The sequence below is a fragment of the Thunnus albacares genome, chromosome 13, assembly GCF_914725855.1.
Source record: "Thunnus albacares chromosome 13, fThuAlb1.1, whole genome shotgun sequence".
NCBI lineage: Eukaryota > Metazoa > Chordata > Actinopteri > Scombriformes > Scombridae > Thunnus > Thunnus albacares.
This window is the reverse complement of record NC_058118.1, coordinates 16,953,663-16,978,332: the sequence shown is the minus strand read 5'-3', so window position 1 is coordinate 16,978,332 and position 24,670 is coordinate 16,953,663. Positions and strand designations below refer to the sequence as shown.

Here is a 24,670-nt window from a genome sequence, read left to right as displayed (position 1 = left end):
GCCATTAGAAGATCCCTTCATAATGCAGTTACATAGTAAGTGATGGGGGCCAAAGTCCACGAGCCTCAAATGCAAAAATGTATTCAAAAGTTTATCTGAAGCTAATATGAAGCTTCAACCATCCAAATTAGTCAAGTCAAGTAGATATCTTTCAACGTTACAATCTCTTTTTGTTACTATACTTCCACCACAGCTCAACAAGAAAAACACTGTCTGATGCTAAATAGACTGTAAATGTGGCAGATATCCACTTGATATGACTAACTCAGACTGCTGAAGCCTCACACGAGCTTCAAATAAACTTTTAAATGCATTTTTGCACAGAAGGACTGGATTGGCCCCCTTCACTTACAGTACACTGAAAGCACATTTAAAGGGGATCTTTTAATAGCCAGTATGAACAGGAGGAATGATTACAGCGAGGAAAACCTCTTTCAGTGTTCATATGGGCACCTGACTGTTGTTTTAAGACACACCTGAAAAATTGTGAACCTCTCCTTTACGTGGAATGACGTCCTCGGTGCAGTGAGAGGTGCACTTGCGGTCGGAAACCACTAGAGCCTGCAGTAGAGGCGTAATGGTTAAATTGCGACAGTCGTTTCTTCTTGACGGCTGATGATGACATGTCAACAACAAACATGGCAGCCAGCAGCAACTATTGGGAAGGTAAATTATGTTGTCGTGCCTGATTTAAAATAATTCTCTGCATGTACACTTTTTTTTACTGTTCTTCACTGATTCAGATCAGTCATATTTAATATGTTTCGTGGTACATTAAGTCAATAGACGTTATACTCTCGAGGGAGGAGAAGTCTTAAACTGTTGGCAGGCTAATCTGTTAGCTTGTTAGCCGTTAACGCCGAACTTGAGTAACGTTTATCAGTTATTAACGGTTAGACCGTTAAAAGTTCAACTTCATTTGTACCAAAGTGTGTATAATATAACGGTACTTGTAAAGTAAAAATTAAAACAAAGCAACAGCATTAAGAATTTTATACAAGGGCTGCAAATAACGATTTTCATTATCAATGAATCTGTCGATAATTTTCTTGAGTGATCGATTATTTTTGTCTGTAAGATCTCAGAAAATGGTTAAAAATATTGATCACCGTTTCCCAAAGCCCAGGATGAAACCTCAGATATAATGTAAAATATTCAGTTAGCTACAGAGGACTAAAGAAACCAGAAAATTATCACATCTAAGAAGCTGGAACCAGAGTTTCTTTTTTCTTAAAAAAATGACTCAACACGATTAATCGATTATCAGAACAGTTGGCAAGTAACTACACTGTGAATATAACATCGACTGTATGTAAAGATATATGATATAAACAGCTGAACTGCTTATCAAGCAATATGTCTCCCACAAAGTACTGCACTGTAACATACTGTACTACTTCATTGTCATTGAACAAGTACAAGTAAGATAAACAAGTACAATGAGATGCAGTTGGCATCTAACGAGAATTGCAATTTACGCATAAAGTGCAGTACAGGATACAAATTACTCTGAGCAGTTTATAAAGATACAAAGATAAAGATATAGCTACACCTGTGCAGTGATGCAGGATGTTATATAAAGTTGCGTTGTGGTGAGTAAGTTTGTGCTTTTTCAATTCCACTGGGATTCTGATAGCTTATAAACTGTAAAAAATGACTACCATGAGAGTCTCGTCTGGCTACAACAATGTAGCTCAAATGGTTTAATTTCATGTATGGGCCAAATACTCAACATTGGACTAAATCTGAATCATCTTGAAATGTTTGTCCTGAATGTCTCTTTGTTTCTTCACTCAGATTTGCGTAAACAGGCCAGGCAGCTGGAGAATGAGCTGGACCTCAAGCTGGTCTCCTTCAGTAAGCTCTGCACCAGCTACAGCAGCAGCAACCGGGACCAGCGGACAAGAGACAGCAGGTCAGCAGCACACGCCTCACTCAGCTTTAACAATGTGGACGGACACTGACATTTGCTACCTTTGGATAAAATCTAATCTGCATACCTTTGTTACTTCATCTTGCAGTACCTCAGCTAGCTTATATATATATATATATATATATATATATATATATATATATATATATATATATATATATATATATATATGTATATGTGTATATGTATATGTATATGTATATGTATATATGTATATGTATATGTGTGTGTATATATATATATATATATATATATATATATATATATATATATATATATATATATATATATATATATATATGTATATATATATATATGTATATGTATATATATATATATATATATATGTATATGTATATATATATATGTATGTGTATATATATATATATATGTATATGTATATATATATATATATATGTATATATATATATATATGTATATATGTATGTGTATATATATATATATATATATATATATATATATATATATATATATATATATATATATAAATATATAAATTCTGTGCTTAAATATTCAATGCAGGACAGCACCAGTCTGTATACTTATGTTATGTTTTGTCTTACATTTTGTCATTTTGTATACCCTGATTCTGAAGAAATTATATTTCACTTCAGCTGTACTTATTTTAGTTGGAATAACAAATAAAACTTTCCCTGTCATACTTAAATCAGGTCCGATTCTGTTGGCTCATCTCATGACAACATGCTGGTGGCCATGACTACTGAACTGGAGCAGCTCTTAACCAATGTAAGTCAAATGTCACACCATAAAGTTTAAGGGTTTTTAGGGTTTCTTGCAGTAGCAGCTGTCTCAGGGGTTTTACCTGAGCTCAGGTGACAGGATTCCAAAATACTGAAGAGGATTTGATGCATAATCAGTGTTCTGTAGGAGAAAAAGAAATGACCAACCAACCAAAGCTGATTGTACCTTACTGGGTTGTTATATACTGGGAATACTATTATAATTTTGGCTTATGCTTATTATAATACATTAATTTTTACTTCCTTTTATTGTTTACCTAATAAGAAGTGCAATTTTCTAAATTTAAGTGAGGTAAAAGTGTTTGATATTCTAAATTATAGCCTTGAAATGTTATTCAAATTCTGCTGAACTTTTTAAAAATCAGTTACCACAAAAAAAACATTGTTTTTATGGCTCCTTAACATCAGTTTTGTCTTTTTCTTGGCAGCTAACAGCAGTCAATGACAAAATGGCAGAATACACGAACACCCCAGGAGCTTCGTCACATAATGCAGCACTGATGCACACCTTACAGAGACACAGAGACATTTTACAGGTGCATACAATATATTCACTTTTTCTATTATTATTTGTGTTTATCATCAATATCATCGTGTATTCCTGACTGTAGTTCACATCTTTCATTTTTATCCTGTAGGACTATACTCATGAGTTCCACAAAACCAAAAGCAACTTCTTCAGCCTGCGAGAGCGAGAGGACCTGTTGGGTTCTGTTCACAGAGACATCGAGTAAGCACTTTCACACATCTCTTGCCCATAAGTGACATATTGTTAGCAAATGCAAGGTATGTTTTCCTCCAATCATCACAACATTGCGGTTTTCCAGTTGTTGTGCAGGATACCAGGACACCTTTATGGTGTGTATGATTAGTAAGAAGTATTTATGAAAAAGTGATAAGAAACATTTTTCATTAAATCAGTGTTGATAAGGTTATGGTGCAGTTAAATTACTTTTAATATTGCTTAATTGCAGCAGGTCTAAGTGCAGTATGTAGCAGTGGGGCTCAACTCACATAGGCTGTTATTGGGGTCTGTCTGAGACTTGCATACATGATGGACACACACTGATTATATTACACGTGATACAGAATGGATCAAATTTCACACATAAACATATTTGTGAAGAATTATTGTCTGGCTTGGAGTTGGTTGATTGGATGGGATGCATCATCTAGCAGGAGAACTGCAGAGACCTCTGACATTCAGTTGAGGTAGAATATTTTCAATACTAATTTAATAATTGTCATGTTTGGATAAAAAACAATACATTTGTTGTGTAAAATGATGTTTTATGACGGAGCCTAGGAGAAACTCTGGCAAATGTGGTTTATGGTTTTCTTGGATATTTGTGACAACAGGAAAAATAGATGCTTCTGATTTTAGAAATTTAGTTTTATATTGGTTTTACATATCAAGGTCAGTTTACTAGTCAATGTAGGATCTGGCATTTTTGGAGTTTGACCCAAAGTAGAGACAGAAAGTAGTCAACCATTCTTTCTTTAATCTGTCTCTCACAACGTCCCCCATCGAACTGTATGGAGGTACACAATTAAATCACCTTTTTGTCCTTTTTAATGAGTTATGTTGGCACAGTCAACTTTTCCTTCCTTAATCCCTTCTATATCTGGTTTTTATGTATACCATCACTTTCATTTTCATCTTTTCTTCCCTTCTTTTCCTTCCTTCCTATCTTCCTAGTTTTTTCCTCCTCATCCTCCTCTGTTGACTTTTGTTGTGTTGTCATTAACCAGTAGGAGGCAGAAAAGCCCACTTTGTTGCTGAATTCCCCCACCCTTTAATAGTCTCCATTCCTTCTATCATGTTTCATCCTCTTATAAGAGGCACCTCCTCTTATTAGCCAATCTCTCTCTCTCTCTCTCTCTCTCTCTCTCTCTCTCTCCTTCTCTCTCTCTCTCTCTCTGTATTGTTGTGTTTCTCTGGGGATATCTTTCCTAAGTGCTGTCTACAGTAAATCAAACCGCAAGGCTTTCATTCAGCCAAAGCTGAGGGAGAGTGGTTACATCTGGTCTGCCTGATACACAGAAAGGCTTTATCAGGGAATGAGGGCGAGAGGAAGGCAGTCACAGAGAAAGATAGAGAGAGAGAGACATTGTAGTGATCAAATTTTTACTTATTGCAAAATGATGAGAGTGAATTTAAATTACATAGACATGAGAGATGTGGAGGAACGATGAAGGAAGAAGGCAACAGAGCAGATAATGGATGATGAACTGATGATTAGTCCAAATAGGGAGGAGATGGTGTAAATAACCGATGCAGGACAGACTTGAGGGTTAAGCAGAGCTAATCACTTAAAAGCCTTTACGCAGGAAGTACGTAATTGGCATCCAGTCATCAGTTAATAGGACAGAGTGAAATATCCATTCAGTTGCTGAAGCAAAGACTGGGGGGGGGGATGTTTTTGGTGGCAGTTTCTTGTGTGTTTGTCTGAAATTCTGCTTCTCCCAGTTGCAAAGATGCTTAAACATGATTATGAAGTTAAGGTTACTGCGTTAGGTTTTCATGGAGCAACCAAAAGAGACTGAAGAAGTTAAACTCTGTTGTGTTCACCACCAAATGGAGCCAGATTACATGAGGAATTCATACATATTAATATGAAAAGAAATTTTGGACTCAAGATGATTTTTAAAAAAGAAAACTTACCATCACTGTTACTGAGCCCCCAAAAAGGCAAAACTGAACAAAATTGTTTCGTTTTTTATTTAGACAAAAATAGGATTCGTGGTGCTATTATGAAAAATAGACTCATCTTTTTTATGGGATATGAACTGGATTCATATTAATGACTATGAAAACCATGATGACCGTTTGTAACGATGCTTAATGTGCTGACCCACTTGAGAACTTGTTATTGACAAGCACCTGCTGTTTACCATGGACCGCTAAAATCTAGTATGATTGATCAAAGTATTTGGTTGATTTTTCTGTATTCATTACTTTTTATAGACTTGTCACTGCAAATATAAGATCTCACCACTGCAATGACTCATATGGCAGCACAGCGCACATACCATGTGTATCAGAAGAGGCATATGGTAGTCTACGCCAGTATTTTCCAATCCTGGTCCTGGGGCACCCCTGCCTTGCATGTTTTAGATGTTTCCCTCTTCCAACACACTTGATTCAAATGAGCTTTGCAGAAGCCTGATAACGACCCGTTCATTTGGATCAGGTGTGGATTGAAAAACACTGGTCTACAGACACCCAGCCCCGCACCAACAGATTAAATCTACAACATACTTACAAAAATTGTATTGTAACTGTCAGCTGTATGTAGATGTTTATATAAATTTTGCTTCATGTGGGCACCAGATTGCCTAATTGTTAAAACGCGTCCCCTCGTTTGCATATAGACCCCCCACTGTCTCTTTTAAATAGAGGCAAAAAACTTGTTTCATGTGCTGTATCCTAATAGCAGCTGTCAGCCCAGTCCACCATCATTCAATGTTTCTCTCTTTTGTGTTTTCTTACACAGGTCCTACAAAAGCGGTTCAGGGGTGAATAACAGAAGGACGGAGCTCTTCCTGAAGGAACATGAACATCTCAGAAAGTAAGAGCTTTCTTAAAAACAGCTTATCATTTAGAAACACTGGAACAGCGTTACACTAAAATATATATATATATATATATATGTATACATGTATATATGTGTGTGTATATATATATATGTATGTGTGTGTATAATGTTTTGCAGATGCTTAAAATTAGCATTGTTTGATACTTCACCGGTGAGTGATGATGCAAAATAATGATGATTAATAGGTGTCTGCTCACTATTGAGTAAACTATTTAATGCCTGTTATATCAGGAGTAGTGAACGAGTTAATGAGGGAGTGATTTCAGACACAGTCACAGTTGAATTGTAGCTACTATGAAGTATTTCTATTCTATTTTACTAGTCGATATCTGAGTCCATTATGATAATGACACCAATAGGATCGGTGTGGGCAATCAGCAGAATTATATTGATTTACATAAAACCTGTATCTTCAAGATCTAAGAGGACCTGTAATTTTCTATTACCTAATGATAAATTTAACCCTAATCAAGACTTGGTACTAGCATATATGAAAGTTGTTGAGGAAGATGTGCCGTTAATGTGACATGATGGACGTGCAAGTGTTTGTGTAATAAAGGAAGATTGAAAAGAAAGAAAGAAAATCAGGAGAAGAGAAAAGAGGTTTATGTGTGTGTGTGTGGTTTTATTACCATGCACATAAGCATTTCTGTGGTTTACAGGACATGTTGTCAGTCACGTTCTGAAGCACTTTCTCATGACTTTGCTTAAAATACAGGAAGATTGAAAAACAAAGAATCAAAAGTAGAAGTAAGAGAGGAGATTTGGCAAAAAAGAGGAGATTGAAAGGAGAAGACAGGTGACAAATGAAAGGAAAACCAACTTAAAGTGTCTTGGTTGTATGTTGGACTTCCGCATTTGTTATGTTCCTTCCTTTCCTTTATTTTTTGAAGAATATTTGTATAGAATAGACAGTGGCTGCACACAGAATTTGATCTCACAATCTTTCTCACTGAAGACGGGTCATGTCAGCATCTACTGAAAATTAAATGTCATGGTTTGAATATTATCTTAATTAATTCTGATGTAAAATGATGAAGTATATCCTGAATCAGTGAAGGGGAACTTCACTGAGTTCATACACCAAAAATCAGTTTACCAGTCATGGGGAGCACTACTGTGTTGATTCTGTGAAACCAGTTCTACAATGTCCTCTGTGGACATTAATAACTAGTAATATCTGGGATGGGGCTTGGGGACTGCATATTTTTTAAACCAAAATCCTGTGTTACAAAATTTGTGTAGTTCGAAGACGTGAATATTTACCAAGCAGGGAGGGTCTAACAAAAGAGATGATTGAGTTGCTTTATAGTAGTAGGATCAAGCATTTATTTAAACTTCCAAATCAGGATATCTTGGCCTCTGCTGCATCAGTTTTGACTATAATTTAGTCATCCAAGTTAATTAATGTGAAAACCTTGTGTAGCCCACATACAGTATACAGTATCAATGCCCGTTCGTGGGCATTGATAGAAATATGTGATGGTAATAAGGTTGGTTTTCAGGAAAGTATAAAGGTATTTTAATAAATGTGTTTTATACACACATACATAAACAAGATTGTTTTGGTCACTATGAAATTTTGGTATCTAACCGCCTCCGCTGTGGCTGGTAAATGATGTCCTCATTGAAATGTTTTTCTTTACATTTTAAAAATTGTTTACATTTTTAAAATGGTCACATTTCCCACAGATCTTCAAACTGGCAGATTTATAGTATTTTGTTTTTAATGTTGATTGTTTTAATGCAGGTAATAAAAACATAAAAATGTGAACTTCATTGATTATTACATAGCTGTTGAGGCATGCTATAATGTCAAATGTATCGGCCTGAATGTGACTGGTGACAAACATCAGAAAAACTTAACAGCAGAAAGAAGAGAGGAAAAGATCCTGACAAAAAGGATGTTTATACTACAATACTCATAAGAGCATCCCTGGACAACACAAAAGGACCGTCATGGAAACTCTGTATCAATTTATCCTCTTTATTAAATGACCTAATGAACACTTTTTACATTTAAAACAAATAAAAATAGAATCTCAATTTAACAAGCTCAACACATTATTCATGTGACTTTATCATATTTTAATATAATATAATAAATAATTATATTTTCTTTCTGCGAAGTCCAACCAAATTCTTGAAGAATTACATTTGACAACTACAGTGTCACTGTACAGATAAGATGATGTACCATGGTTTATGATCTCTTGGATGGGGGTTTCCTGAGAGATGGAGAAAGAAGAAGAAGACATTCAAATTAAACAATTGTGATTGCATAGTTAAAAATACAGCACCTACAAACACAAAATATGAACTTCCAAACTGTCTTTGTGACAAGTAAAACGCTTCATCCTCACATGTTAATGTTAACATTGTTCCCTGCACCAATGTGTCCGATGTATCCCATTCCCATGTTTGTTGCATTGCCAATAATTATTTGGGCTCCTTTTCCTCCTGCTGAAATATAAAGAATAATAAATGGAATAATCTTGAATCTGTAGTGTACACATTGTAGTGTTATACATGAGTATGTAAATAATAGTGAAAGTGCCCACTTCTAGCACCTCGCCACGAGGCACAGGTCTCACCGTTCACAATGCAGTTGTTCCCTACACCAAAGCCTCCTGCATTGTGTCCCATAGCAACATTGCTCATGTTCCCAATATCTATTTTGACTCCTTCTCCTCCTGTTGAAATATAAAGACTCATAAATAGAATCACATAAACAGTTGATCTTACTCTGATCTGCAGTACATGAGTAAGGTCAGGCTCAGACTGACATTAGCACTGCATAACAAAATGTCAGCCCCCCTTCAGTCTTTTCATTGAGACTACTGTGTTGGCAAAGATGGGGGTAATTGCAGGGGTGGCCAATCAAATATAAACAGTGTAATTCCACTGTTTACCTCATGATTATCAAGGCAGAAGATAAAATGATTGCCACCTTGATGAATTTCAGTTTTATAAACTGCTGCGTGGTGAACAAATCAGAAATGATTTCCATTCCTCATACTTCCAGAACTTACCATTTACATTGCAGTTGTTCCCTGCACCAATGTCTCCAACGTTGGCTCCAACATCCATGTTGTGTATGTTGCCAATATTTACTTCTATTCCTTTTCCCCCTGTTGAATTACAGTTATAGATACAACAGATTCACATGAACTAATTATCTCTCAAATTCTAAATTTATCATACAAGCAACACGTAAGAAAGTGCTCATCCAATGATATCACACACACTACTTACCGCTCACATTGCAGTTGTTCTTTGCACCAATGTGTCCAACGTTGGTTCCAACATCCATGTTGTGTATGTTGCCAATATCTACTTTGACTCCTTGTCCTCCTGTTGAATTACAGTAAGTTATAGATACAGAAGCACATGAACTGATGATCTTACTCAAATTCTAATCTTATTATACGAGTAACACGTAAGAAACTGTTCATCCAACGATATTACACACACTACTTACCGCTCGCATTGCAGTTGTTCTTGGCACCAATGTCTCCTATATTTTCTCCAACTGTCATGTCACTTATGTTGCCAACATTGAATTCTTTTCCTCCTGTCAACACACAAACATAGATAAATACAATCTCAAGAATACAATAACATGATCACCTAATCTAACTGTGCATATTCCAATCTCTGAGTTACAAATCAGAAATTATTCACTGCCAACTCCTACTAACTTTCCAGCAATATGATATGCAGAACTCACCGCTGGCATTACCGGTGGATCCAGAGTTGCTTCCACCTCCTGTGTCACATGAGCCACCAGTATTTGTTTGGCCTCCTGTTCCTCCTTTTAAAATGTAGAGAATATGAATAAGTAAAAGAAATGTTAATCATATACATTGATAATCATACTCTTACTCATGCTGTAAAGACACTGATCTCTTATCTAGACTGCATACTTCTACTTTCACCATCTTATGACAAACAGAGCAAATCACTGACACCTGTGATACAGTGATGTAAAACTGACATGAGAGAGATCATCAATCAATGTACAGGGATTGAACTTACCGCTAATATTGATTACATTACCAGCACCAATCTGTCCTGTGTTGGTCCCAACAACAATGTCCTTGGTGTTACCAATGGACGACATTGTTCTTTCTGAAATATACACAGACAAAGATTAAAAGCAAAATAAAAACCATGTTTAGCATCAAATGGATTCAGACAAAATTCTCAGACAAACAACTCGTGTAAAGACTCAGAACTGCAGCTTTGACTCACTTTTAACTAGTGTTTGATGTTAATGTTGATCTTGAAATATTCTACATTCACACTAACAGAGTAAGACAGAGTCACAGGATCAGCTGAATATCAGACATGAAAATGTAAATTACAAAACAAAATGAAAATAGGTAACAAATGTTATATTTTAAAGACCGAGCTGACATTAAGCAGAGAGACACAGATATAGTCTTTATCTTACCGCTGGTTTCAGATGTTTGTCTTGTGCTGTGAAGTGAACTCGTGGAAAAGGGAAGAATCTAACTCTTTTTTTTTTAAAGTGTCATGCACATGTTGAGGACTTCCTTTATAGTTAGCAGGTGTTTTGTTCGTTCAGCAAAGCTCTTTTTTTTTCCCCCACAGAGGGGATTTTAGTCAAGTATTTCTGCATCAGCTGAGGTTCAATGACGAGAAACCAGAAAGTTAATTTTAAATTGTACTCAGAAATGTTTATTGACACTATTAAGACATTTTAAAAATAAGTATTGATAGCTTTAACTGTCCAATTCATTTAACTTTTGTGAACTCAATCGTTGCATCATTAAATACAACAATGCTCAAATGTAAGCTGAAAAAACTATAATTTGCACATTATCTGCTAGTTAAATACTTACACTAAATGCTGAGTTACTTAACATTTTGAAAACAAACTCACACACAAACATTTTATACAATAAATTAAAAAATGGGGGGAAAACAGCAATTGTTACATGACATTGAAGTCCTGTTTGAAATGTTTGTAGGAATTATTGGGGATTTGTTAAATTTGGGGCTGGACGATAAAGCAATCTCGATACGGGATCACAATAAAATTTATGTCGATAACGATGATAAACTTCAGAAATTTTTTTTTACTCTATGGATAGATCTAACAGCCTATCACACAGCAGAAATAAATGCGACAACAGCCAGTCAGTCTCCAGTTTTTGGCCTCCGCGTCAAAGTACACGCTCATTTCCTACCGCAGCCATTGAGGCTATGCTAGTGCAATCATTAGCAGGGCTACAACTATCTTGAGTGCCTTTCACGTCTAAAGTAACATTTGCTGACAAAAGCTGCTCTAACTCACGGACACTTCTCACTAGTAGAGACATCCTGTCTGCAACTGCGGAACAGTCATCACACACCATCGTTTAACGAGGCTGCTTTGACTGCGAATGCACAAAGCTAACTGCTAAGCTAGCTAGCTAAGATAAATTAAGAGGTTACAGCAGAATAGATACTGTGTGTGTGTGTGTGTGTATATATATATATATATATATATATATATATATATATATATATATATATATATATATAAGATGTAGTATAATGATTTCTACCTCTAAAACATTTGAGAGATGTGAAAACAGAACTTAATTAATATCTTTTAAATTTATTTCATGTTAAAGTTGAGTGTATGAATGTGTCAGGGCTTTTGTGATCCACTTGTTTACTTTCTTTGTCTTGGTTGTACCCCTAAACATTAGAGATGTTTGCTGCCCTGCTAAAGGAATTATATGTGATAGTAATCACAGTTTTTACTTTTATTTACATTATTTTAATAAGTTATAAGCCAAGTTAACTTGTATTTTTGTCACGGCAGATAAAGTATTTGCAAAGTTAAATGTTTACATTATATCCTATTTTTTATGTTAAACTATATTCTAAAGTTTAACTAATGAGCCCTTCAGCCCTCAGTCATTATCAGGATATTTTTCAAATGGCAGCATTATCAAATTATATATATTGTGCATACATACATTTTCCATAATGGTGATACATATTGATATTTTCTGAACAGTTTTTTTTGTATGATATTGATTTTAATCAAATCACCTAGTGCTAGTTGACACTAAAATTTTGACTTATCAGGATCACCCAAATAAAAAATAAAACACATATATTGTTATTTGCATATATTGTATATTTGTCCTTTTATAAAACAATAAGCTGACCACTGTGTCATTATATTTAATTCTTTAGTAGATTTAGCCGCACAGTTCAAAGTTTGAATACATTTGATATCTTGACATTAATCTCTTTTTTTCATTCCCATGTGAGAGCACCTCCCAAAACCTCTGCTATTAGAGGAAGAGTGCACTCACAGATACTTTGCTGTATCTGTGTGAATGTAGACAATTACCCATCTCTTCTTCCAAACTGTTACAGGTTTAGAGCTGGGTGATATTACCTGAAAATTCAACCTCAAAACATATCCCTTATGTATTCATGATTTGTATGTTTTTTTTCTCTACACAAACTTAAAACAATAACCACAACATTAAAACACATGGAGGCGTTTATTGATTTCTTCAGGCTTTGTTTTCTGTATCAACTCAGCATATTTTCCCTCTGTTATTATGACAAAAATTAACTTTGGTGCAGCCACTTTTTTTGTAGAAGTTTTATAATAAGTTGAAGGGAGATTATCTGTGTGTAATCAAGTTAAAACAAATGATTTTTAGGTTAAATACTGGATTTCTTAGCTAGAAAACCCAACTGCTGGTTATTTAATTTCCTGACAAAACAGCTCTGCATGTTACAGCATGAACACAAAGCAACATTGGAAACAAATTCATGTTTGAATGAAGGTGACAGATAAATACATTTCCAAGGCACTGAATATCGACCAGAGTACAATAAAGTCAGTCATAAAAAATGAAAAAATACTAAATCTTCAGCCAAAGATTCATTTATTTTCAGAATTTAACATTTTTTAATGCTGTGTTAAAGGACATTTCAATTATCTGCCATAATAAAGCAAATGATTCATGATTTTTAGAAGAGTTGTCCTTTCGTCTGCTGGACGGCAATTTCCTAAAAGACAGAGAGAGACAGAAGCAAAGAGAGTGAGAAAGAGTAAAATACAAATATTGATGAGAAAATGAGGATTATATACTTCTACAATGAAGCATTCACAGGAACAATTAACATGCATAAACATGTCACATCTCATCTGATACTGTGTCCTATGTCACAAGTAAATCTCTGATCTTTCTTCTTACCTCAGCTGATGTTAATCTTGTTCCCTGAACCAATGCAACCTGTGTTAGAACCAGCTGTAATCTTTTCAGTGTTGCCAACACTTGCATTGGCTCCCATTTTGCCTGTTGAAATAAGAGGATTGAGAGAAGAAATAAAAAACTATTCACTGAAACACAGATTGTGCCATAAAGATGCTAATATTTGAAGATGAGTAATGAATAAAAAATTAATTGCTCATACCTCCCTAACAATATGAGAAATAACTCACCCTGAATCTCGTTCTTTGCTCCAATGTCTCCTTTATTATCTCCTGTAACTTTGACTTTGCCAGTGTTGCCCACAGACGAATGGTCTCCAACTTGTCCTGGAAGAGAAGTCATGAAAACATTGTCATAAGACTGTCAAGACAACCCGACAGAAAAGTGCAGTCACACTTGGACTTACCACTAATTTTATTGTCAGAGCCAACCAGCCCTTCATTCTCCCCAATGTTAACGTCCTCTGTGTCACCAACTTTTTTATCCATTGTTGCTGCTTAAATCTAGAGAGGCAGACAACAACTTAGTGACAAAATGTACACTTCAGTTAAACTCTTTTCAAGAATCTAGAGCTTTGACTTGCTGCTTATTTGTGATTTTAATTTTGGGTTGTTCTACTTTAGGATAAAGTATAAGACAAAGTACAAAGTAGCAGACAGCAGTTGACACAGACATGAAGCTGAGAGACACACATATATATGCAGTCTTTATCTTACCACTGGTTTCAGATGTTTGTCTTGTGCTGTGAGGTGAGATTGTTGAATTAAGGAGAGAAGACTCTGCTTTTATACATCTCCTGCACATGCGTGTTCATGTCTTTTGGGGTTTAGGAAGAGGAACTTCCTTAATGTAGTTAACAGGTATTTTGTTGGTTCAGCCAAAAAAAAAACAAAAAAAAAAACTCCCACATCTGAAGGGGAAATGCCTCCTGCAGGCTGAACTTCACCTCCTGAAACATCTACTATTACAGAACAAGTAACCAATCTTCATAACAGAGACTCAAGTTATGAAACTTATTCTACTTTCTTCACTTAATTTTATAAATGCAGACACTTTGCAGATCCAGATTGAAACTCACTCACATATTTGGTTATCTATTCAGTCATAATCAGCCAAACTTATGGTCAGTAATTTGTTCAACATTGTACTTGATGAAACCAAACTTATTTCAAATCACTGTTGAAACATTACCCCAATAGTTCCCATCCTTGGAAGTATTTGATCTTCAAACCAAATTTATAGTGATCAATCAACATGATTGACAAGTGTCCTTTCAGTTTAGTTCCTTTAACAAAATCAGTTAAATTGTGATGTTGCCATTGATCTAAAAACCCCAAAAAGAACCAAATGTTGCTCATAAATAACTAAAAATTCTAAATATCAACTGAGTACTTATGTGTTTAAACAAACTGGACACTATTGTTATATTTATGAGTTATTAAACATTAAGCATTCAAAAACTTAATGTGAATTACTTTCAATTTACTTTTTTTAAATGTCCATACTGAAATCACAAATCCATCATGAATCACAAGAATACATTGTGACATTAACCTAAACTTTTAGCTCTGGTTTAGATGTTCAGATGACCTGAAGCTTTACTTTCAGTTTGAGTTTGTAGCTGCCACAAACTAAATCATGTGAATCATCTTGGTTGTTAATAACAACATAGTCATCATAAATCAGGAAAGACAAATAAGGATGTGAATATTTTCTTGACTTTCCAGCTTTAAACCAACATGCACAACTGGCTGATTTAGGATTCAAGCGCCATATAATGTCACTTTTTTTAGGTCATTCTTGACCATGGTTAGTTCCTCTCACTGCAGTTCTGTGCTTCTTTATGCACTTTCTTGTTCCTTAAATTTTGCTGTTCTCAAAACCTCTGTGAAGGGTATAGTAGCTAATAAAGAGATAACACTTTAGGTTTATTGCCTTATATTCTTTAAAGAGGACCTATTATGCTCATTTCAGCTCTAAATTTTTACTTTTGAACTCCACTAGAGTAGCTCGGCATGATTCAAAGTTCAAAAACTCCTTATTTATCGTATACTGGCCCTTTATGCGGCCCCTCAATATACACAGTTTCTCTTACAGTCCGTTTTAGCTCCTGTCTCTTTAAGGCCCCCCTCCCGATGAACCCACTCTGTTCTGATTGGACAGTTTTACGTATCAGGGTTGCGTAACTATACCGGCAATACAAACCAAGCATTTCCTGCTTTACTGCTTCAAATTAAAAGCTTTTAAATGACTAACTGACTTTTATTGTGAAGAATTTACAGGAAGTAAAAACGTGTTCCTCACTGAACAGAGCTTAGCAGAGCTTTGTTAGCAGCGCTAAAAACTGGTCAAAACAACGACATTTGGAGCTATTTGGAGCTATTTGGAGCTATTTGTTCAGTGGATCAGTTAGAAATCATGCAGGGAGGAATAGTATAAGCAGAAACAGCCACAGTGAGATGTATTATGAAGAGCTGCAGACAACCAGCTCACCTCCAACAGGTAAATTACTTATTTTACTTTGCTATGCTGTGTAATGGCGTCGTGGCTTGGCTTAACTACTACCAGAGTGAGCAGCGAACTTGCACGCTGTGCACGTAGCTGATGTCCATATAAAGAAATCTGTCACAAACTGACATCAGCTCGGGCTGAAAGTAGAAAAAAACGTTGGAAACTTCGCGTTCAGAGCAGTCTGAAGCTGCTGCTTTTTGTTCACAGGGATTACTGCTACATACATTTACCTCGTTATTTGACACGTTGGCCACTTATAACACGAACATCCGACATTGAGACATTATATATATGTCTGAAAATGAAGAAAAGCATAATACCTAGCCTTTAAGTTAGCCATCTCAGAGTAAAATACCCTTCACATGAATGATATTTTAACTTCTTTTTGTGATAGGGTCCAATTATGCTAGCAGCTTATTTCAATGATTTTATTGTAGCAATAAAACCAGGTTTTTATTTCTCACCATAGGCCATATGTCCTTTGTGGACTAGAATCTAGTCACTAGATTAATGTCATCACATCTTTGTCCATGAGTGTGGATGTAGCCCCACCTTTCTGTCGCTCTACACTTATTACTTGTCGTGAGTAATAAAGTTTTAAGAAACAGTTTTAAAAAATATTGATTTGGATCAAATTTACAGTATTTTTATACTTATAAAAGACTGAAAACTTTTTTATTTAACAAATTACCACCAAGTTAATCCAAAATTTAAATGCCAACTGTATTTTTGAGACATTTCAGTCTGTCTGTTTTCAGAGCTGCAGCACTGAATGATAATTTTGTTTTTTCTGGATTATATCCTCTGATAATTTATCTTAAGATCCTCATTGACAGACTTAAGTGGTGAGCTGGTCTATCTGGGGCAAGTCTTAGTTTCTTCTAATGATCAGATAAAACATTTTCAGTTGCAGTTGGTGAACAGATGTCTGATTTTACTGTAGTATATTTTGGAGTGCCTCAGGGGTCTGCTCTAGGGCCTGTTTTATTCTCAATCCACATGCTACCCCTTGGTCTTTTAATAAGATGTTTAATATCTCTCTCTACACGGTATGTTCCCAGTAGTCCTCTTGAAATGAAGAGAAAACCTGATATGTTTCTTTTGACTTTGATGAAAAACAATGCAAAGACAATTTCATGCAGCATGTTGACTTTATTTTCAAATGTTGTTGTTTTTGACATTAAACTCGATGAGTCTATGATTTTTGCCGATTTCACATCATGAATTTGACACTTGCTGTTGTGTTAAAAGATATTTCAATTATAGGACATAATTATCTGGCTGAGTGGTTTGTGATCTGTTGGAGAGCAGTTTCCTAAGAGAGAAAAAGAGGTGAAGGAAGAAGGGAGAGCAAAATAGAGTTAAAGAATTTATCAAAAATTGTGAGAGAACACTGATTGTAAAGAAATGATACATTCACAGGAAATATTAACACACACAAACATGTTATATGCACATGTACACATCTATTACTGCGTCCTATGTGATCAGTAAATCTGAGTTTCCTTCTTACCTCAACTAATGTTAATGCGGTTCCCTGAACCAATGGATCCTGAGTTATTACCAACAGTAACATTGCTGATGTTGCCAATACTTGAATTGGCTCCGATTTCTCCTGTTGAAATACCAGGAATATGAAAATTGAAAGCAGTTAATCATTCTTAGATTTGTGCTGTACTGAAGATAATGTCTGAACATGAGTAATGACTCACATACCACCCACTTTTAGAAAGATAACCCACCAGTCACAGTGTAGTTGTTCCTTCCACCGATGCATCCTCGATTTGTTCCAGAAACATGAATGTTGCTGATATTACCCAGAGAAATATTTTTCCTATTGCCTGAAGAGGAGACGACATGAGAGAAGACAATGTCATAAAAAAAAAAAAACTCTCCAGATGATCGCACAGAAAGATAAATAATCTGTAAGAAGTCTTCTCTGATGTGCAGAGGTTGAACTTACCTTCAACATAATACTCATTCTCACCACCAATCCCTCCTTCACCACAACCAGCGGTGATGTTTTCCTTGTTTTCAGTGTCGAAAGATGTTGGTCGTGCTGAAATGTGGACAGAAGTACCCAAAAAGATGAAGAAATATGATAAAAGAAAAAATATTGTTCTGTTAAATCTCATGTCAACTCCGCAGCTGTGACACAGTTGTTACTGGCTGACTGTCATGTTTTTGATTTAGGATCACATCTGGGACACAGCGTCAGTTTAATGTGTAACATGTAAATGTAAACAAATAAAAATCATGAAGACAGAGCTGTTGATCCAGACATGAAGAGTATGAGGGGGTTGAACTTTGCTGTGATGTTGATCTGAGGGAACAATACTGTGCTTTCTCAGGTATCATGCACAGGTGATCATGTATTAGGAAGATATTATCTGTTCTGGAAAAATGGTTTATTGATTCAGCTTCTGCCCTCATTTCCACAGAATCTAAGGGGGGGGGGGGAGTGTTTGTCTAACAGTGTTGCATCAACAAGTGTTCAATAACAAAACCAAGAACTGATTCCAAAAATTACTTCACAAATGTTCTCAGGCTTTAAGAAGACATTTTGCAAAAATGGCTTTTCAATTTTAAGTGAAACCGTTATCAGAAGTCTTGAAATAAGATCAAATTACTGAAAATAAGATAAGTGCTATTCTTGTTTCTAGACAACAAAACCTCCTATAGGGAAAACTTGTATATGACAGGTTTTTAAAAAATGAACACATACGACCAAAAGTCTAAACCTTGAAATTATATATTTTGCCTGAATATAAAGATGAGAATACACCATCATGCAAGTTAAAAGACTAAAACTTGAAATAAGATGTTTTTTGTCTTGAAACTGCAGAGTTTACAATAAGTGTCGAAGCAAACTGGAGGTCTTGTAACAGACGTCTCTTGTATCTAACTAAACATAACGCCAAATAAGATAAAATTGCTAATTAAGACGAAGCAAGTGAAACTTACTCAAATTAAGTCAAACAACCTTCAGCATAGTCGTAGATAATCCAATTCATATTCAAAACAAGTCAGATTAGATTTTAAATTTGAATATGAGATTATTTAACTTAATTAGAAGTAGAGCTTAAACTAAATAAACAAAACAAAAAAACTTGATTAAACTAATAATCTTAAATAATATTCAATACAATATTGATAATTGCTTCAGTCATTTTAGTAAAAATGACAAAAACACACTGGTTCCAACTTCTTTTTCTTGTGAATAATGGATGGTTTTCTTAGTCTGATGATAAACTGAATGTCTTTTTAGACAGCAGGTCAGACAAACAAAGTAATTTGAAGACTTTCGGTCTACAGAAGTTATGATGACAATTTGTTGTTATTTTCTAAGATTTTATGGACCAAACAATTAATAAATGAATCTGCAAAATAGAACAGAATAATTGATAAAGAAAATAATCATTAATTACAACTATAGATGTGATGATAATGAGTAATAAATTCAAAATCATGCAATAAAAAAAATTCCAATATGTTGCGATGTTGTTTCATCACATGAAAATCTTACATTTTCATTTCACAGTTCAAGTGTAACTAGTATGAAGTATTTCTATTCAATTTTATTAATCAATATCCGAGTCCATTATGACAATGACACCAATAGGATCAGTGTGGAGAACCAGCGGACTTAAATTGATTTGCATAAAACCTGTATCTTCAAAGTCTTAGAGGGCCTGTAATTTTCTAGTGACAAATTTACCCCTAATCAAGACTTGGTTCTAGCATATATGAAATTTGTTGAGGAAGATGTACAGGTAATGTGACTGAGTGAATAGTGCAGTGTGAAACATGACAAACTATATGTGTGAGTGTTTATGTGTTTATGTTTCCTTGCACATAAGCATGTTTACAGTTGGACCTGTTCTCAATCACGTTCACAATCACTTTCTCAAAACTGTACTGGAAATAGAGGAAGATTGAAAAAACAAAGAAAATCAAGAGCAGAAGTCAAAAAGGAGATGTGGAAGAGGTTTGTGAAGAGTTTCGGTCCGCAGACCTTCATCGGGTTATTGGTATTTAATAACCTGATGAAGGTCCAGCCCACATAGTCTGGAAACGTACCCAATAAATCTCCTCTAATTGCAAGCACAGAAGACAGCGTACGGGAGTTCTTTGTTATACTGTTGATACATGATTTTCTCCAACACACCTGTCGATCTGCAGGTGTGCATAAAAGTTCTATTCCTAAAAAAGAAGAGTTTGAAAGGAGAAGACAAGAAGAACGAGACAACCTTAAAGTGTGTTACTAATGTGTTGAACCTCCAGAACAGCTTCAGTGCTTCTTAGATGGTAGATTCTTAAAATCTCTGAACTCTTCTGGAAAAGCCTCTTTGGAAAGTTATTCCCTCATTTGGTGTTTTGAAGATGGTGCCGCTGTCTAAAACGTCACTCCAATATCTCCCATAGGTGTTAAACTGGTTTGAGATGTGGTAACTGTGATGGTCAAAGTAAACTATGATTCATATCATCATAATCATCAAACTTGTTCAGTGAGCCTCTGCATTTGTTATGTTCCTCCGCACAGAACAATCTTTGTCACTGAGGACAGGTCATGTCATCATCTGCTGATAATTAAATGTCGTAGTTTGATTATTATCTTAATTTGTTCTGAGGTAAAATGATGAAGTATATTCTTAAAGGGGAACTTCACTGACTCCATTCGGACGATCCATCAATCCCTTACACTCAGCACTTAGTCCTCTTCCCCCCTTTATATTCAAAGTATTTGTGTGGTGTCGTTCCCTCCTTTTCCTTTATTATTTTGGTATATTTCGTCATGAAATAAAGGGACAGGTTGACACATGCACTGTACTGCACTGAAAAGCCCACTGAGATAGTCTGTGTGCATACTAACTTCCACACCAGGTGCTCAAGCTGTAAAGACTGATAATTACACCTTGAGGTGGACGGGCAGTCCACGCCTTTACTTGAAGAGGTTACCAACTTTTATGTAAACAGTGTCACGGCTCTTGTCAATCAGATGTAATTGTCTTTTTAATAAAAAAATCAGTTTACTAGTCATGAGGAGTACTACTGTGTTGAGTCTGTGAAACCAGTTCTACAATATCTTCTGTGGACATTAATAACTAGTAATACCTGGGATGGGGCTTGGAGACTGCGTATTTTTTAAACCAAAATCCTGTGTCACAGACTTTGTGTAGTTCGAAGACGTGAATATTTACCAAGCAGGGAGGGTCTAACAAAAGAGATGATTGAGTTGCTTTATAGTAGTAGGATCAACATTTTTTTTTAAACTTCCAAATCAGGATGGCCTCTACTGCATCAGTTTTGACTATAATTTAGTCATCTAAGTTAACCAATGTGAAAACTGTGAGTGTAGCCTACATACAGTATGTATAACCAGCCATTCATGGGCATTGATAGAAATATATGATGGAAACAAGGTTGGTTTTCAGGATAGTATAAAGGTATTTTGATAAATGTGTTTTACACGAACATACATGTACAAGATTGTTTTGGTCACTATGAAATTTTGGTATCTAACCGCCTCCGCTGTGGCTGGTGAATAATGTTCTCATTGAAATTGCTATCATTTTTAAAATGGTCACATTTCCCACAGAGTTTCAAACTGGCAGATTTATAGTATTTTGTTTTTAATGTTGATTGTTTTAATGCAGGTTATAACAACGTAAAATATGAACTTCATCGATTATTACATAGCTGTTGATGCATGCTATAACGTCAGATGTATCGGCCTGAATATGACTGGTGACAAACATCAGAAAAACCTAATGAACACTTTTTATATTTAAAACAAATAAAAATAGAAGCTCAATTTAATAAGCTCAACAGTTTATTCCTGTGACTTTATCATATTTTAATATAATATAATAAATAATTATATTTTCTTTCTGCGAAGTCCAACCAAATTCTTGAAGAATTACATTTGACAACTACAGTGTCACTGTACAGATAAGATGCCATTTGATGTACCATGGTTTATGATCTCTTGGATGGGGGTTTCCTGAGAGATGGAGAAAGAAGAAGAAGACATTCAAATTAAACAATTGTGATTGCATAGTTAAAAATACAGCACCTACAAACACAAAACATGAACTTCCAAACTGTCTTTGTGACAAGTAAAAGGCTTCATCCTCACATGTTAATGTTAACATTGTTCCCGGCACCAATGTGTCCGATGTATCCCATTCCCATGTTTGTTGCATTGCCAATAATTATTTGGGCTCCTTTTTCCTCCTGCTGAAATATAAAGAATAATAAATGGAATAATCTTGAATCTGTAGTGTACACATTGTAGTGTTATACATGAGTATGTAAATAATAGTGAAAGTGCCCACTTCTAGCACCTCGCCACGAGGCACAGGTCTCACCGTTCACAATGCAGTTGTTCCCTACACCAAAGCCTCCTGCATTGTGTCCCATAGCAACGTTGCTCATGTTCCCAATATCTATTTTGACTCCTTCTCCTCCTGTTGAAATATAAAGACTCATAAATAGAATCACATAAACAGTTGATCTTACTCTAATCTGCAGTACATGAGTAAGGTCAGGCTCAGACCGACATTAGCACTGCATAACAAAATGTCAGCCCCCCTTCAGTCTTTTCATTGAGACTACTGTGTTGGCAAAGATGGGGGTAATTGCAGGGGTGGCCAATCAAATATAAACAGTGTAATTCCACTGTTTACCTCATGATTATCAAGGCAGAAGATAAAATGATTGCCATGATTTTAATGTTGATATTGAAATATTCAATATTCACAGTAACAGAGTAAGACAGAGTCACAGGATCAGCTGAATATCAGACATGAAAATGTAAAATACAAAACAAAATGAAAATGGGTAACAAATGTTATATTTTAAAGGCAGAGAGACACAGATATAGTCTTTATCTTACCACTGGTTTCAGATGTTTGTCTCGTGCTGTGAAGTGAACTTGTTGAAGAGGGAAGAATCTGACTTCTTTCTTTTTTTTTTTTTTTTGGCGTACACATGAGGACTTCCTTTATAGTTAGTAGGTGTTTTATTTGTTCAGCAAAGCTAATTTTTTTTGCCACAGAGGCTTTAGAGGGGATTTTAGTCTAGTAGTGCTGCATCAGCTGAGGTTCAATGACGAGTACCCAGAAAGTACATTTTGAAGATTGATTCATTTTGAAAATAGACTTACAAACTCACACACAAACATTTTACACAATTCATTTTAAAAAATGAAAAAAAAAACAGCAATCGTAAAATGACATTGAAGTTCTGTTTGAAATGTTTGTAGGAATTATTGGGATTGGTTAAATTTGGGGCTGGGCAATAAAACAATCTCGATACGGGGTCGCAATAAAATTTATGTTGATGTCGATGATAAACTTTGGACAATTTTTACTCTATGGATAGATCTAACAGCCTATCACACAGATGTGTCAACAGCCAGTCAGTCTCCAGTTTTTGGCCTCCATGTCAAAGTACACGTCCATTTCCTACTGCAGCTGACGAGGCCACGCTAGTGCTATCATTAGCAGGACTTTCTTGACTGCGAAGGCACAAAGCTAACTGCTAACTAACACTAGTGTTGTTTCATAAAGAAAACTAGAATCTAATGACGTGAACTAAGCACGGAAAATAACGTAGTCAGTAAGATAAATAAAGAGGTTACAGCAGAATATATATTGTGTATGTATATACAGTACACGCAAAAGTTTTAGGCACTAAAAGTAAAGTGAGAATGCCTACAAAAATATTGCTATAAATTGTTTTAATTTATCAATTAACTTCTTACAAAGTTGAGTAAACAGCAGAAACCTAAATGAAATCAATATTTGCTGTGAGCAGCTTTGCCTTTTAAACAGCAGCAGTTCTCCTCAGTACACTTTAACACAGTTTTTCAGGTAGGTTGTTGTAACCATCCTGGAGAAAGAATGTTCTTCTGTGGATTTATTACTTAGGCCATCTCAGGTGCTTCTTCATGTTATCCCAGATTGACTCCATGATGTTGAGATCAGGGCTCTGTGGGGGTCATACCATACCATCTGCTGCAGGACTCATCATTGTTCTTGTTGCTGAAAATAGTTGTTTATTACTCTAGCTGTATGCTTGGGGTCATTGTCATGTCATGAATAAATTTGGGACTCCTCCCTGATGGTATTGCATAATGGATAAGAATCTAAACATCTAGGGTGCCTAAAACTTTTGCACAGTACTGTATGTGTGTGTATGTATATATAATATATATATAACCTCTTTATTTATTTACAGTATTTTAGTAAGTTACAAAGCAAACTGACTTGTACTGTTTTGTTATAGCAGATAGAGCATGTTTACATTTAGATGTTATTCAATATATATTATTTCATCAAAATATATTCAAAACCAAACTATGTTTGCACAGTTAAATGTTTACATTATATTATTCTATTTTTATGTTAAACTGTATTCTGAAGTTTAACTAATGAACCCTCTGGTTTCTTCAGGTTTCAGTCATTATCAGGATGCTCTTCAAATGCAGCATTATCAAATTATATATATCATGATAATTATTGATATTGATCAATAAGGATCAGACTTCGTTTTCTGTATCAACTCAGCATATTTTCTCTC

General features: G+C 35.2%; 2 protein-coding genes and 1 long non-coding RNA gene across 5 annotated transcripts in view; 1 reads left to right on the top strand and 2 right to left on the bottom strand.

Moving 5' to 3' along the window:
• Positions 1 to 560: 560 nt before the first annotated feature.
• The window catches only part of LOC122995609 (Golgi SNAP receptor complex member 1-like), a 32,992-nt gene continuing 8,882 nt past the window's right edge, over positions 561 to 24,670 (top strand). The window contains exons 1-6 of the mRNA XM_044370924.1: positions 561 to 666; positions 1,798 to 1,915; positions 2,626 to 2,701; positions 3,144 to 3,251; positions 3,354 to 3,445; positions 6,213 to 6,287. Of these exons, the coding sequence (XP_044226859.1) occupies positions 624 to 666; positions 1,798 to 1,915; positions 2,626 to 2,701; positions 3,144 to 3,251; positions 3,354 to 3,445; positions 6,213 to 6,287 (512 nt within the window). The 5' untranslated portion in view covers positions 561 to 623. The remainder of the gene's footprint in view (positions 667 to 1,797; positions 1,916 to 2,625; positions 2,702 to 3,143; positions 3,252 to 3,353; positions 3,446 to 6,212; positions 6,288 to 24,670) is intronic.
• Positions 8,504 to 11,772, bottom strand: LOC122995610 (glycine-rich cell wall structural protein-like). Of its 3 annotated transcripts, none has more exons than XM_044370926.1 (9): positions 10,771 to 11,772; positions 10,353 to 10,445; positions 10,045 to 10,128; positions 9,796 to 9,888; positions 9,570 to 9,668; positions 9,347 to 9,445; positions 8,909 to 9,007; positions 8,678 to 8,774; positions 8,504 to 8,542 (listed from the first exon to the last, which is right to left on the bottom strand). In XM_044370926.1, exons 2-9 carry the CDS (start codon positions 10,435 to 10,437, stop codon positions 8,518 to 8,520), a joined length of 681 nt encoding a protein of 226 aa, XP_044226861.1. In that variant the 5' UTR covers positions 10,438 to 10,445; positions 10,771 to 11,772; the 3' UTR covers positions 8,504 to 8,517. The 3 variants fall into 3 exon arrangements, with proteins under 3 accessions (XP_044226861.1, XP_044226862.1, XP_044226860.1); XM_044370927.1 differs by having other exon boundaries at positions 8,678 to 8,777; positions 10,057 to 10,128; positions 10,771 to 11,770; XM_044370925.1 differs by having other exon boundaries at positions 8,678 to 8,777; positions 10,771 to 11,766.
• Positions 21,641 to 23,755, bottom strand: LOC122995612. Its single transcript, XR_006406820.1, has 3 exons — positions 22,456 to 23,755; positions 22,224 to 22,324; positions 21,641 to 22,088 (listed from the first exon to the last, which is right to left on the bottom strand). It is a non-coding gene; the product is annotated as an uncharacterized LOC122995612 (long non-coding RNA).